A 16665-nucleotide genomic window follows, 5' to 3' on the forward strand; every position below is an offset into this window, starting at 1 on the left:
AGGTCTTAGAGAAACTTGCCAAGTTTGAGGCTGGAACATCACTGGAATAAGTTCAAAGAAAAACAATAAGTAGCTCTTCATTTACGTACATGAACACAATGTGACTCTTCAGAGTTTGGGTACGTGAACACAATATATAGGGTTTTTTTTTTTTTTTTGAGTACGTGTGATAGGAATTGGATTGTCTGTGTACTCTGCTCCTTGACCAATAAAATCTGTTGTGAAAGTAAAAAAAAAAAAAAAAAAAAAAAAAAAAGAAAGAAAAAGAAAATACTTATGTAAGGTCTCCAAACCAAGTCAAACAGAATGGATGATGTGCATGCCCAGTGCTTGTAGGCATTTCAAAACATGGATAGGAAGCTTATGCTGGTTTCTGTGGTATAAAGGCTCTCATGTAGAGAAACACAGAATTCGAAAGAGATGCTTGAAACTGGCTCCAAGTTTAGGTGTTTTGTATAAGCATATGAATCGTCGCCACGCACAGCTGCGGTAGGAACCTCACCTCTGCATTTCGAAATTCTCTTAAAGTATTACTTTTTGTTCAGTGTGTCTTTCCTACAATACCAAGAGGAGATTCAGAATCAATGCTTGCAAACCACATAAGGTTATTAACCTCTAGATTGTGGTGCACTGCTGAGGCCTGTGGTATCCTCTGACTCAAATGTACAGCACCCGTCATTATCCTTCCTGATGAAGGATAAGAGGTTATCATATCATATCAAGTGTTTATTACATTTTATTTAGTTATAAGACACTGAATATTTTTAGTACTGATCAAACCATGCTGGACTTTTAGGTTTAGGACAACAAAGTGATTTTTTTCTGTTACTGTTCTATCGCAGCTTTGCATTTATCAATAGCAATACATGTACGTATCTTATTCACTCCCCCTGTATACTTACATGTATTTGAAAACTTCAGTTTTATCCCAAGCAGCAGCTTTAGAGAGGAGCACATGTTAGGGCTTCCTGCATGGGCTTTATCTAAGCAAAGCAACATTCCTTTGAGAGAAAGCTTTCTAGGGAAACCAACATCTCTATGGCTATTTTTAATTACGTGAAGGAGGTCTACATGACTACTTGAAAGAGAACCTCATGACTCATGGCACTATGTAGTAACTGACTTTAATAGGTTCTACCTTCATGTCCTGCATGTCTGTTTAAATCCTAATGGGAAGAAACCAGCACGAACTCCTGAATGCTCTGCAAGCCTCTACCACTGAGTTATAACCCAACCCAGGAGAGAGATTCTTATGCTTTATAAGTTAAATTTATAAGTGATTAATTTATAAATTAGTTATATCTATGTAAAGACCTATTTCTTCAACAAATACAAATCCTATGTGTTTGTATATACACTGTAGCTTGGACAGAATCTCCAGGCTCATAGACCAAAGAAGGGTAATTTTAATTCAATTATTACCAAGTTATGATTTTCTTTAAACAAGACCTGAGAGTTCAGGAATGGGAAATGTTAACATAATTTCCATTGGTCATCCTCACTAGAGGTGTTTTAGGATATCAAATATTACAAAACAATTCAATGGTCAGCAGTCAGCTATTTTCATTCATACATTAAGAGTCATTTACAACTAGAAAGTTATGTCAAAGGGTTACAGGCAGGCAAGAGGAAAAGACAAAACTTAGCAGTTAAGACATGGTAAAAAAAAAAAAAAAACCCATCATAGTAGTGCACGCTTTTAACCCTAGTGCTTGAGAGGCAGAGGCAGAGGCAGGAGGATCTGAATTTGAGGCCAGCCTGGTCTACAGAATGAGTTCTGGACAGTCAGGACTATGTAGAAGGACCTTATCTTAAAACAAACAAATAAAAAAAAACCCCAGGACTACATAGAAAGACCTTATCTCAAAACAGACAGACAACAAACAAACAAGCAATCAAACAAACCCAAAAAGAGAGAATTAGTAAAACATACAATAAAATTAAATATTTATTTGCAGCCCTGACATGGAAGTGGACTCTGGGCCTGGAAGTCAGCATATCAGGTTTATCAGCAAGTACCTTTGCCAAGCTGACTTAGTGCACTGGCTCTGTCTGAGGTTTGTAATAATATAACCTCAGACTGTAAATATTCCTGGCTCTGAAGGGTACAACAGATGATCAATACTTTTTTTATGTTGATATAATCAGAATAAGATAATGCTCATTACAGGCTTGGGAACCTTCCTCCATATGTATTTTACTTGAGTTCTTTTGAGAGAAAAATAATAAGGGTTCACGTCTTACCTGAGCAGGCTTCTTCTGAACGACTTGTTGTGGCTGAGGGAGAAACAAAGAAAAGAAGTGTTATAGTTTACAGGGAAGCACGGGGAGGGAGAAATCTGAGCGTTCCGTCACACTTTCAGCGTGGCTCTGGATCTGCAAAGCAAAGGGGAAGATTCAACATTCCAAAAGTTCATCTAAGTTAAAGAGCCTTTACTCACAATCTCCACGAGTGAAATAATGACAGCCCAGGCTCGTTAGTACTCATACTGGAATAGGCTTGCTGTAGGAATAACGTCTGCTCTCATAGAACTAGAATAGGCTCGCAGTAGGAATAATGTCTGCTTTCATAGAACTAGAAGAGTTGGAAGACTCTATCAAGATAAAGCTTACAAACTACATAATTCATTCATTTAAAGAGGTTAATTCAGAGGAATCTTTACTATGCAACAGGTGCATAATTCATATCACAACCTAATTTTAGAACATTTTTATTTTCCATAAAAGAAACTTTGTATCTGTAAGCACTCCCCATGGCTGTCCACTTTCCTAGTCAACCTCCTGAGCTTAATTTACCATCAATCTGCCTTCTGTTACCTTAATCGTCTTGTTTTTAATGGAAGAATCATGCAACAGGTGCTTGTGTGTCTGCTTTTCTCTCTCTGGCACATTGAGTTTCCAGGTGAGGAAGCTAAGTCATATAGTAATATCTGAGATAACTAATCTTACTGGATTTACAATCACCATGGAAACACACCCCTGAGTGTGTCTGTGAAAGTGTTTCCAAAAAGGTTTAGCTGAAGAGAAGACCCACCCTGAAAGTGGCCCCAGCAGCATCCCATTGTCTGTGTTCCAGACTGAAGAATCAGGAGTACAGAAGTTGAACAACAGTGCTCATTGCTCACATCTCTGCTTTCAGACAGAGATGTGGCCAGCTGCCTCAGGCTCCTGCCACTCTTGCTTCCTGAACCACTACAGACTGTGTGCCCTTGAACTGTAAGCCCAACTACATCCTTTCTATCTTAAGTTTCCTTTATCTTTTTTTTTTTTTTTTGGTAACAAGATCGGGAAAAAACTCCTGCATAGTGTCAACAGTTAACTGTTTTGTATGCCAAGCAGTACTTCCCCACTTTACCTATCTGGATGTTCATTAGTTGGTGTCTACTTGGTCTGTTTCCACCTCTTGGCTACTATGAGCATCTCTTATGAACTTTGATAAACATATTCTACTGTGGTGGGTTCTCATTCACTGTGGATCACCTAGGAGTGGTATTGCCGAGTGATAATGGCAATACTCCACCCCCGCCTGATTTGAGCAGTGGCCAAATGGGTTTCCAAAGCACACACACTATTTTATAGACCCACCACTGGCGTGGGAGAGTTCTAATTTTTTCCACATATGTGCCAGCACTTGTTATTGTCTGTCATTTTTTAGTCTTGACTTCCAACTGGATGGAAAGTTAAATGCCATCGCTCCAATTTGAATTTCCGTCTTTACTAATTACATGAAACATCTTTCATGTACTTACTAACTAGTCATCCACTTAGCTTCTGTAAAGAAATGTGTATTCAAATGCTTTGCTCATTAAAAAACAAGATGAAACAAACCAAAAAAAAAAAAAAAACAATTTTTTTTTTCAACATTGAGACCTGTGCTGGCTAGGTTCGTGTCAATTTGAAGCAGGTTAGGGTTGTTTGAGAGGACGAAACTTCATTTGAGAAAATAACTCCAGAATATCAGGCTGTTGGCAAGCCTGTTGAGCATCTCCTTACTTAGTGATTGTTGGGGGAGGGCCTAGACCATTATGAGTAGGCTGGTGGTCCTGGGGTCTATAAGAGAGCAGGCTGAGCAAGCCAGTAAGCAGCACTTCTCCATGGCCTCTGCATCAGCTCCTGTCTCCAGGCTCCTGCTCTAAGTTCCAGTCCTGACTTTCTTCAGTGATGAACAGTACTATGGCTGAGTAAACTCCTTCCTCCCCAGCTCACTTTTGGTCATGGTGTTTTACCACAGCAATAGAAACTCTGACCAAGACAAGACCCAGGGGCTCTTCTGATGCTCTGAATACAGTCCTTTCTCAGATCTATAATTTGCAAACCCTTTCTCTGCCTCTGTGGATCTACCTACTTTTGTGACGGTATCCCATGAAGGTTTATTTTCATGTCTACATCAATGAATTTTCCTTTTTGAGTGAAACTTCTGAATCTCTCTGTAGCCTGAATTAATTTTCCAATCAAGTTCCAGAAATTACTGTTATTCTTCAGTAGTACAAAAGACAGATTTGAATTCCCAGCCTTTTGGTAGATCACTTCTTGACAACATGGTTATATATGATTATAAGCCCCTTAATTCCATTTACACATTCCTTAAGTTTGCAAATATAACTGAGCCACCTTGATTCAAGCCAAAGAAATGAAATTGCTCCAGTCTTTCAGAAATAAACAAGGGCAGTGGGTTAAACACACTGTGTTCAGAATATAGAATGTCTCTAAGGGAGTGATGTTTTTCTTGGATGTTGAAAATATAAAAAATTCAAGTATTTTTTTTAAAGATGGATGAGATTTTTTAAAAAGCAAGAAAAGAGAGAAATTGATGAGATCGTTTCACTTAAAAAAGAAAAGAAAAGATCTGCCTCATGACTTTACTTCACAGCAGAGATAACATGATCAAAGCCCCGGCTTTGAGATGATGTTCTCCTTTTTTCCCTTAGCGGACTTGAACCCTGGAAGCACAGCGCTTTATGCTTCTTAGGAATCACAAGTGTGTGCCAAGAGAGTGCTCATTTTCAAAGGGTCACTTTTAAGATGAGACTGCCTCTCTTCCTCTTTTCTCCTTACACCTGTACGCTTTTACTCCCAGACCGTTTCGAATGCGCACACACTCACTCAGGCTGTCTGGCTCCTACCGCTTGCCCATCAGCCCCCTCCTTTTTTGGCTGAAGAGCCCCATTCATGCGAGTCCTGTACAGCGCGTCTCAATGAAACTCCGAGAGAGCTGCCAGCTCACCCAATTTTCCATGAATTAGGTCCTGACACTTCAGTGAGGGGAAAGACAATGTCTGAACTTTTGCCAGCCTTGGCTCCCGGCCTAGTTCATGTCACAGACCTTCTGCTGGCTACACTTAGACACAGCACTTCTTACTTCTCAGGCTACCAAACAAACAGGCCCTTGAATGTCTTCGACGCTGGCTGCGGTTAAGGCCGCTGGGATGTTTTCCCAGCCTCTGGCACCCATTTGCTCCAGACTGTGCCCAGAAAGTTTTGTTGTTGTTACTGCCGTTGCTGCTGTTCTTCTTCTTGTTATTTTGTTTTGTTTTTATTTTTATGAATGGCTTCTGTCAGAAAAAACACAGACCAAATCATAATACTACCGCCATTCATAAAAACAGAAAGGAAGTAAACTGCCAGCTGGAAGCTTTCTGGGCAACAAATTGCAAGCTTCTTATCGGCCTCTAGCACCGCCTAGCTCAGAGCTAAGTGTCGGGATGGAGAAGCAGGGTTCTTACGGTTCTTGGAAGCAAACACACACTGCCCACTGCATCTGTGTGTGGGACTTTAGATCTCAGGACTGGATGATAACTCTGCTTATTAATCTCTAGAGTGAATAACATGTTTTCATAAATTTTGATAAATATATGACATGGCACAGACACATCCTACAGAAAGGTGAAAATTCTTTATCCCTTGTCAGGGAAGGTATTCGTCTCACCATTTTTTATTTCCTCACCAGGAAACTAAGGCATAGAAACTTTAATTTCTCTGAGTTTATTTCTAAAACAGAAACAACCTGAACCTAGTAATTCTCTCTCCTGAGGAAACCCCCTTCACTTCCACAGAACAAAGCAGTCCAGTCCTGAGACAGCGCAAACAAAGGAGCTATGCTTTCTTGAAGTGGGGTTGACTCTCCTCTATGCATCTCTCAGGAGCCCCCAGAGACAGTCACTGTGGGAGCCAAACCCTGCTAGGTCAGCTCTTTCTTAGGTGCTGATGCCAATAGTCAATAGGAGCTGTCAAGACCCAGGTATACATACAACTTCACTCAGAGTGTTCTCTTTCTAACAGTGGAAGATCTCTGTGACATGTTTTTAAAGGGATGGATCCCATAATGATTTTTTTCTTGAAGAGGCAGCAACATCTTTCAAGCTGTTCACTCAGACAATTCTAATGATGGTTCTGTTTCTGCTGAGTGTGTGTGCACAGCAGGCTTGTTCTGTGGAGGCAGTTGGCTGGGCTACAGCCTCTCCATGCATGGGGGATTAGAATTCAGCACAAGAGAACTTGTGAAGACCCCTCATTTAAATTTCTTGCTTGTAGACTCTAGATGCATAGGTATGTGTGGTGTCTATGTTCACCTGTGTGTGCACATGCACATGTGTGTACATGTGGAGTCTAGATGCATGTGTATGTGTGTGTGGTGTCTATGTTCATCTGTGTGTGCACATGCATGTGTGTGTGCACATGGAGTCTAGATGCCAGTATCAGGTGCCTTCCTCACTAGTTATCTGTCTAAATACATTTTTTTACATTTACATATTTTATGTCTGCAGTCATGCACAGAGGCTCATGTATGGCTGCCATCACACATATAGGAGGTTAGAGGACAACTTGTGGGAGTCAGTTCTCTTTTACCACGTGGGTTCCATGGGACTCAGACTGTCCATCTTGGCAGCAAGTAGCATCTATCCGCCAGCTGCATGCATTGCTAGCCCTCTGCCTTACTTTCTGAGATACGGTCTTTCAATCTACCTGGAGCTTACTTGATCCATCTGTCTTTGCCTGCCCAGCACTGGATTTAGGGTTGTGAGCCACCTGGCTTTTATGTGATGCTACAGGTCCAGAAGGTGGGACCTAGTACTTATGTTTCAGATGCCCTACTCACTGACCTGACCCATCTCCCTGGACTCTGCTTTAAACTTCTAAAATTCAACTCATGAAGAAAAAAAAAATCACCACCACCACCAAGAGCAACATCAAGAAACTTAGAAGAAATGCTTTGTATTAATGGGACAAAATCCTGTCAAGACAAAGAGGAGCCTCTCTAACCTTCAGTATACTGCTACACAGGTGAGCTTATCCAGGACTAGGTCAACCTGAACCCAAAGTGAAGAAATAAATAACTGTTGATGTCCACATAAACAGCTTAGGGGTCTGAATCCCATGACACTGTAGAACAGATAAGAAAAAGGAACTAGCATATTTTGGAGATTCTGAGACCCATGCAGCAAAAGGGCAAAGTAGCTTTCCCCCTTGGACACAGGGTCTCCCTCCTCCCCCAGCCCCCACTTGGACACAGGGTCTCCCTCCTCCCCCAGCCCCCACTTGGACACAAGGTCTCCCTCCTCCCCCAGCCCCCACTTGGACACAGGGTCTCACTATACACCTTTGATTGGCCTGGAACTTGCTATGAACACCAGGTTAGTCTTAAACTCAAGAGAGAGATCTGCCTGCTCCTGCCTCTGAAGTGTTGAGATTAAAGGCAGATACCACCACACCTGGCATATATATGGTGTCTATGTTTGAGAGGAAATAATGTGGTTATTTTCATTATATTTTACTTTCATAAAAGATTTAGAATCAATACTTGTTTCATTGACCTAAAACATTGTTTCTGGTCTTACACTGAATCATGTAACATTTTAAATTATTTACCTATTTATTTAGAGTTTTGGGGGTTTTTTTTGGGGGGGGGAGGTGGTACAGGGGACAGGGTCTTAACGTAGCCCAGGATGGCCTCAAAATCACTATGTAGCTTAGGCAGGCTTTGAACTCTATCATGATAACAGGCGAGCACCATGATGCTACTCCCAGCTCTGAAATGGCTTTAGAGATCCATTTGGCTACCTAAGTATTTCCTAGGAGCTATAACAGTAGTCACAGAAACTGAATTTTAAAAGCTGAATCATAATTTTAGCCATCTCCTTTCCTAAAGGATAAATTTATTGGTAGCCTCCCATCTTCTCAAGAACTACAAAGGGATGCATGGTTTATGAGCTGGGGGCCCTATGGTACTCAACTGACTCATCTCTCTCCTGGACCCCAAAATTCAGCACTGTTTTCTTGGCACTGATGTGTGGCTGACTTCAGCTGCGGAGTAATTGTCCTTGGAGGAGGTTTAATATTCAATCTGAGAAATGTTAACTATTCCCGATCGAGCTAGCTTAAGTCGTGAAGCATTTTCAACACCGGTGGAAGTGAATTCTTCCTTTTCCACATTCTCATGCATCCTGGCTTTTCCCAAGGGTGCCCTCCTGTTGACTCTTCCCTAGTTTTTTGTGCATCCGTGACTCTTTTTTTAGAATCTGTGAATTACGAGGTCTCCGTTCCTATTTTAGAAAAGCCATGTGGCTGGCTTCCCAACTTACTTAATTCCAAACCCAAGTGGAATTTTACATCTACCCCGGAACTATCTACCTCGGCTTCTCCAAGAGGTTCTCTGTCACACTACAGCTACGAAGTTTTAGCTTACGACTGTTTGCCATTTTCTAGGGGCATAGCTCTGAACCTGGCTTCCGCACGTCACCAAACAAGAGCATCTTTTACTATATATGCAGGTGAGGTGATGGCTGAAGTGACTTAATTTTGTATTTCCACTGCCCAGATGGGAATAGTATAATCCATATGCAATGAAGTGATTTAATGCACATGGGCCCAACATAAGTTTCACAATGGTCATCTGAAGTAGAACATTCAGTTTCATACATGTTACAAGGACACTCTTTAGGAAGTCCCAACTCTAGCCCAGAGTACCTGGTCCACATCCCTGTTGGATCTTCATACCACATGGCCCCAGTGGTAGGCCTTTTAGGTAAGTATTCAGCCTACACTCATGCTTTTAATTTTTAGAAAAATGAAAGTCAGTGTTTTGGTAACTTGCTTGAAAAGGCATCATTCAAAGAATATATAACTAAAATATTTCTGAGACTATCATTTCATGCAGGGGAGGGGTGAGATGACCAACGGAGAAAATTATATTTTAAAGTAACCATCTTTTGAAAATCAGGATTAGAAAGAATGTCTCCAGTATATTTTAAGGACAAATCAGCATTAAAAAAAAGATTTTTTTTTTTTTTATAGTAACTGGCTCAGAAAAGCCATTTTTGTTGTTGTAAGTTCAAGATGTCAATCCAGGTATACTGGTACATGTTTACAATCTCAGAACGAGGGAGGCTGAGGCAAGAAGATCCTGAGTTTGAGGCTGGCTTAGGCTACATGGAAGGCTTAAGTGTTTCACAAATCAAATAGCATCTTGTTTCTCCTCAGACTTCTAGAAAAATAGAAATCTACTTCATCAAATATGACTCTACTTATACCCCTATCTTAATCCTCATCTATCATAATTTTAATATTTTATTTCTCTCTTACTCCTTTCAAACTCTAAAGTATTCAGGTAAGGCTGCGAATGCAAAGGTACCTGTGATAAACACTAGTGAATCATTCCCTTGTCTTATTTTTTCTTGTCACTTGCTCTCATATTTGATTATAGAACAAATGCTAGCTATATACATTTTATGGTACTTACAACATAGGAAATGTAAGACGTGGCTTCTACAGTGATAGAGTTTATAATCTCATGTTATGTTTTATTGTGTGAAACTAATCCATGAGGCGGGATGAAGATGCTTGCCTTCTCTGTGGATGCTGTACAGGTCCCTGTACAGCCCATCCATCTTCATCTTCAGACTGTTCTCCTCTCACTCCCATAGCTTCCTATTAAAGAAATGTATAAATTTCTTGCCTTTAATCCCTTGTGCTGCATGGTCTCTGTCCTCACTGCCTGATGCCATTGAAAATGTGAGCACCCATGACACTTCATTTTTAGCCATGGTGCATTGCTTAGCTACACAGAAGAAGTTATTTAAAACACCTCATTCTGAGCCTGCGCATACATATAATATTTATGCATATGTATATTGAGGCACAATTACTTTCAAAGATACCAACGCTGAGCATTTCTTGCCCAGCTCGAGAGCGAGCTAAGTTCATAACTCACAACAGTCCATGCCCCGAAGTGCACAGTGTGATGGCCGCAGAGACTCTGTCCACCCACCTGACCCAGCCCCACACACCTCTGTCTTCTGTGGGGAATACATTTTCAAAAAGCTTTCCAAGTAATTTCTAAATCCTCTCATTGCCTGGAAGAAATTTTTCTCTTCTCCAAAGCAAAAAAGCCAAACCTCTGTGGCCTAAAATGTCCAAACATTGAGATAAAGTAACATTTTCTTCTTTTTAACTTGATTCCTTCAGGTATTTTGTTATAGTAATAGAAAGCTAACACACTTTTTAGATACGATTTTTGTCTTCCTATATTTCTTACAAATCAATACATATGATGAGGACTAACAAAAACTAAACCAACATATAAGAACCTAGATAATGAATTCTGATAAGTCTCAAGTAAATCAAAGAAAATGACTGTAGTAGACTTTTGGGAATACAGGAAACCCCAACTCCAACTTACTAGAAAGGATATAATTTTTCAAATATAGCCAGTGCTGTGATGATACACCTTCCACAGTGGTCAAGAGTTGCCGAGAGTCTGTCTTTCTACCCTGTTATCTTACATCCCTTCTCGCTCTTCCACCTCCCTCTTTCTCAGAACCACAAGAGTGAGAGGTGATATCTTAGTAATGAAATGTCCTGCCAAACAGCGGTTCTCGACCTTCCTAATACTGTGACCCTTTAATATACTTCCTCATGTTGTGGAGAACCCCTCCAATCATAAAATTATTTTCATTGCTATTTCATAACTGTCATTTTGCTACTATTATGAATCCTAATGTAGAGATTTGATACTCGGGGTATCTGATATGCAACCATCTATTTTGAAAGAATCATTCGACCAACAAAGGGGTCAAGACCTACAGGTTGAGAACCACTGAGCCAAAGGCAGAAACACACACACACACACACACACACACACACACACACACACACCCTTAACAAGCTCTTCCTCTGTGCTGAGCAAACTTCTCTGTCAGGTAACAGAGCCAGTTCTAGCAAGTTAGTCCATCGCTGATTCTTGACAAAGATTCCTGTGTGCCACACTACATGGTGATAAGGGGCAATGAGTTTGGCTTTGATCAGTGTGGCTTCCACTGTGCTGGCCTGTCCATGGTGGCTGATGGGAACCCCTTCCTGGCTCTGAAATCAAAGCACAGGCTTTTCCTTGTATGTTGCTTTGCCCTTTCTTTGTGGGCTGAGTCTGACAAGGTAGAACAATCCTCTTTTTACAATGGACAGGCTTCCGTTTTAAAGTCACCATGAGATGGCTTTCCTGGCTTGTCTGGGCTATCTCTGGAAACTGCTGAGTTCATTCACTTCATCATGGACTGAAGAGTGAAGCCATTCCTGCCATCCAGTGGGTAACTGTGCCATGCTGCCTAAATGCTGGCTGTGACTCATTGTCCCCCAAAGAATTCCAGAGATGATGGGTGGTAGGGAAATAAATACTGCCAGCTTCTGCCTATACTCAGGAATCTGACAGTGCCCACCAGCTTTTCGTGGGAGTCAGCCGGAGTTCTGCTCAGTTACACTGAAGAAGAGCAGAACCCCAGGGCGTGCAGGGGCCACTCTGAGGGGGCAATAACTGCTCTCTTTGTTTTAGGATGCTCTTCCGACTCCCTGTCAGTTCAGGCGGGAGGATCCCAAATGTATGAACAAGCTGTCTATTGAAATGAGATGCTTGTCTCCCTACAGATGCAGTGGTGTAAAGTCCTTGGCTCTAGATAACACACGCTTTGGTATGTCTGGACTTGCTGGCTGCTATGTGTACGCACCTCTGATCTTGGGAGGGAATGTCAGTACTGTAACTTTTTTTCTTTTTTTCTTTTTAAATAAAGGAAGGATGTTTAGGAGGCACTGATTGTATTTGCCCTTTCAGGATGTGGAAGCCAGTTAGGTGGAGCTATTACAAGGCAGCCTTTCTGGGCCTTGGGCTGGGGGTGGGATTCCCTCCAAGAAACTCAATATACTTTGCAAAGTTTGGGGGTTATACTCTCGTGGTACCTGGGGAGTTCTGCCGGGGAAGGACTTTGAAGATAGCTTTATAAGATATAGTTTTGGAATGAGAAAAACCAGAGGTGGGGTCTGAGAGTCACTCTGCTCAGGGAGTACTGTACAACTCCTTAAGCAGTTTAAATGTCACTTTCCTCATCAGTGTAATGTGAATACCTCGTTGGATTGTTGGGGGTAACTAAATTGGGAGTCACTAAAGTGCACAGCGCAACTGCAGGCAGTAGGAATGTAATAAACACCACTTAATAGCACTAAGACCAGCGGGGGCAGTCGCTGGTAACAGCAGCGATAGCAGGGGCAGCAACAGTGTTTATGATTTCATTGTTCAATATCAAAGACCTTGGTGGCACCCTTGGGAGTGATCACAGGACTCTGCACTATGCACTTTTGGTACACATGGTCCTCCCATTTGCTGGTCTGTCACTGAAGTCTTCACTATGGTGGCCTTGAGGAGTCTGGTTTCCAGCCTTCCAGGAATATCCATGGCCACCAAAACAGAGTGTTTCATGAGCTCTGTTCAGCGCCCCCACAAACACACAGGACAGTGGAAGTTTCCTTTGTATTGTGTGACTCAAAGTTCACAGGCGCACAGCTCACAGAGATATTATCTAGACTGACTTCCTTCGTTCAGCCCTAGCCTAGCTATTTAAAGCACCTGATTAGTGGATAGAGCTGCCCTCCTCAACTGATGTTAAGGAAAGGGGAATCACGAATGGAGACACACACACACACACACACACACTTGGAAAGAGGCAGACAGAGATAACCCTTGCATTCGCAGTCATCACAGGAATCAGTACTTAAAAGTAAAACTGCTGGTTAATAGTGGCTTACAAACTACCTCTGACCTATGGGTTCTGTTTATCAGTGGATCTAATCGGTAAACATTGAAGTAGCATGTATTAGGCATCAAGGAGAATTCCGCAAAACTTCTTCCTAGCATGGCTATAGTATGACACTGCATCAAGACTGTAGCCCCTGAAGCACTCCACCGCTGCCTACAAGGCTCAGCTTTAAGTCTCTCCTGTTCTCCTACCTGTAGAGCTCCGGGGGTTTCTGGGAAAGAGGCAGTCTTTAAAATGTACCACCGTAGGGGATTTCTTTAGAAAGAAACTTGTATTCTATTAAATTTGTGGCTGGAGAGATGGCTCAGCTGTTAAGAGCACTTATTGCTCCTGCAGAGGGCCTGGGTTCAGTTCCTAGTACCCATACCAGGGCAGCTCACAAATGCCTGTAACTCTGCACACCTTCTTCTGTGTTGCTTTCTGCTGGAATTCCTGTAAGGGGAACAGCTCTTTCCCCCATCTGCTCTGCAGTGCCCCTAAGTCCTTCAGAGAACAGCTGCTTAGTTGCCTCACAGTGGCTGAATCTGTCTCCTGCAACCTGTACAGCTTCTCAGGCTCATTCGGGCTAAGTAAGACACTACAAGGAGGTCCTATGACAACTGCCAGGCTGCAGGGTAGGGACTTAATGTTTCCAGTCCCTCAACCTATATGTAGATCACATTCAATTTACAAACCTCCGGTTGTATGAAGAAGGTTACATGCCAGCAGAAAAGCTCCCCAGTTATAGCCATTGCTCAGCATGCATCTGTGCATGCTGCACAGCACTGGGGAAAACAGGGGCATGAGGAAGCATGACTTGGTAAAAATATAGGGGGCCAGGGTTCTTCCGAAGGCAAGCCCAGCATTCTCCGGGTATGGCCACAACATATTACATAGTAAAACACAGGACTGCAAACATGCCAGAAGGGAACCATTCGGTGGCATGAGCCCCAGTAGCTCTCTAGTGAGAAGCCAGAACATCCAAGGATAAAAAGAACACTATTAAACAATGTGGGCATTACTCTAACGCCCGACAAAGTAACGAGCACAGGAAATGGTCACCAGACACCTGCAATGCTCGTTTTACCCTCTTTGTAATTTATGAATGCTCAGAAAGCCACCGCTGTTGAGAAGCTGTATCTCACTTATTTGGCTGTGTGGAGTCTCAGAACTCCCAGACTGCTCGCTTATCTAAATCAGGATTAAAATGCTCATAGCACATTCTCTTTAGATATAAGAATTCTCTTCTCTCTGAAGGGGTGCTGTGAATATATAGGTAATTTTGTGAACTGTGTGTGAGGGAGGAATTTGAGCAGCTGACAGATACTTAGAAACCATTCAGGAATAACAATGCAGCTCAGAATGGGTGTTAGAAAAGAGATATTTAGAAACCATTTAGGAATAACAAGGCTCTTCAGAAAGGATGTTAGAAAAGAAGCTGAAGCCTGAGATGTGGTGGTTGATCCCCAGGGTCAACTGGACTGGAGTTACTGTCACCAGGGAAACCTACTTCTAGGTGTCTCATGTCTCTGTGAGGGTATCTCCCGTAACCTTAAATTGGGGAGGAAGAGCACTCAGAAAGTTGGGTGGGCACCATTCTATGGGCTAGGGTCCTTGGCAGAATGAAAAGGAAAGGGAGAGAATGGGAAGACCCCTCTTTCCATTTCTCAGTTGCAGCCAGGACTATTCTGTTTCATGGGTCCTAGGCTGTTCCTTTTACTTAAGAACCTGAACCTCCAAAGCCAAATTTCTACCAAGAAACAGTTAAAGAACAAGGCTAATTAAACGACGCAATATTTAACTAGCTGATCCAAGGGCCAGAGACTCAGACAAACCTCAGTGTCTTGGATTTGTTAAGTATTTCAGTCTGCTACTGATAGTGTCAATCTTCCCCCATCAACTAATAGGCCAAAATTGTCAAGGGGATGGAAAACTGTAGATGTTTAATTGGCAATTTGTATGCTAAAAACGCTGTGAGCATTTGGACACACTTGGGTCTATATGTAGACCTCCCGCCCACACACACGTATGTTCATAGACACATAGCTATAAACTCAGTTAGCTCCTGGCTTCTGTTCTTGTAGCCCTTGATAAACAGGAGAGTTATAATCATATAAAAGATCTTTATAGGAGTGAAACTCTTTCAACATTGGATTGCTTTATATAGTTGTGAGATGGTGGTTTAGGAGGAAAAAAAGAAGGAAATTCCAAAACGTGAATGGTATTTAAACCTCTTAATTTTTTTTTTCCTTCAAAGGAAGAGAAAAAAAGAACAAAATTATGTTTTCCTAACCAGTGCAATGGCATGCAGAAGAATCATGGGCAAAATAAAATAAAATAAAATAACTTTGCAAAGAATAAATGGGAGAACCCAGTGCCTGCAAAGAATAAATGGGAGAACCCAGTGCCTCTCGTCCCTTTCATGGAACATGTGGGTCTAAAAAAAGAAAAATGGGTAACTATAAAATAATCTTTCTTTGATGCTGAACAAAAAGCAAGCTTGGAAATTTAGGGCTACAGCACAAGTGAATGAAAAATACAGATGTCTTTCCGTCCAGTGCAGCTCCGGTCTGCCATCTTAGTGGCCTCATGCTTAACTCTGTCCACAGATGGTAAGTAAGTAAGTAAGATATCTCCTCAAACACCCCATCCGCAGTGAAGCTCTGCAGTAAACCTTACAAATTAGGCCCTTCCCCTTCTGTTTTTCAAAGTCTTAAATAATTAGAGAGCTCCCTTGTTCAATATCATCATTCTTTCCCTTCCCAAGTTACAAAATTCATTGCGATACATAAGACATGTCATTTTTTAAAAAATGAAGATAATGATTATTTAAAATATCAAACTTTGATCATGCTTTCATTTTCCGGTCAGTTTCTAATATTGATTTCCCCAAAGGTCAGAAACACTGTATTAAGGAAGTCCCACCTACTACCTGGGGCTAGCCAGGAGATTTGCATTTCCCCCTTCTCATAATTTGCAAGGAGAAAAGGCAGGCTACTTAGTCATTCCAAGGCACACAGTCCCAGTGACTGCAAAAGAGCTGGCAGAGAGACAGCCAGGGTCCCTTTTGGGGCTGAATGTCACAGACATTATAATTTCAGTGGGCAAAGGCAGAGAGCTTATATGAGCGCTGGCTCCCCCAGGATCTCTCCTCAGCCCCGGTTAGAGTTGGAAGTGAGCCCGGACGGCAGAAGGGCAGGTGTGAGCGCATTTTTCAGTCCTTTGTAGACAGTCCCGGAAGGACTGAGGTGGTCGTCTTGGCCATGCCCTTTGACTTAACTTTAAGAGTGAGGAGGAGCAAACTGGAGAGCGCCTGCCCGTCTAGAGGTCAGTAGACCCCTTTCAGTTTTATTTACAAACCAAATAGGAGTGAAGATGGATTACTTCCTACTGTCCAGCCACAGGAAAGAAGCATTTGTGCAGACATAAGACATATATCAGAGAACAAAGGAGCTCCGTAGGCACCTTTTTCTTAGAAGCATTCGACTATGTCAGGACTCACAATATCTTAGGCTCTAAAACTGGCCTCTGCCAGTTCTGCTTCTCTGAACTGTCTCTCTCTCTCTCTGTCTCTATCTCTGTCTCTCTCTCTCTCTCTGTCTCTCTCTCT

General features: G+C 42.0%; 1 protein-coding gene across 1 annotated transcript in view; it reads right to left on the minus strand.

Annotated features, from left to right (window-relative positions):
* Window positions 1-16665, minus strand: part of Hmga2 (high mobility group AT-hook 2) — a 117306-nt gene that overhangs the window by 12033 nt on the left and 88608 nt on the right. The window contains exon 4 of the mRNA XM_031349673.1: window positions 2245-2277. Within this exon, the coding sequence (XP_031205533.1) occupies window positions 2245-2277 (33 nt within the window). The remainder of the gene's footprint in view (window positions 1-2244; window positions 2278-16665) is intronic.

The sequence above is a fragment of the Mastomys coucha genome, unplaced genomic scaffold, assembly GCF_008632895.1.
Source record: "Mastomys coucha isolate ucsf_1 unplaced genomic scaffold, UCSF_Mcou_1 pScaffold4, whole genome shotgun sequence".
Classification (NCBI taxonomy): Eukaryota; Metazoa; Chordata; class Mammalia; order Rodentia; family Muridae; genus Mastomys; species Mastomys coucha.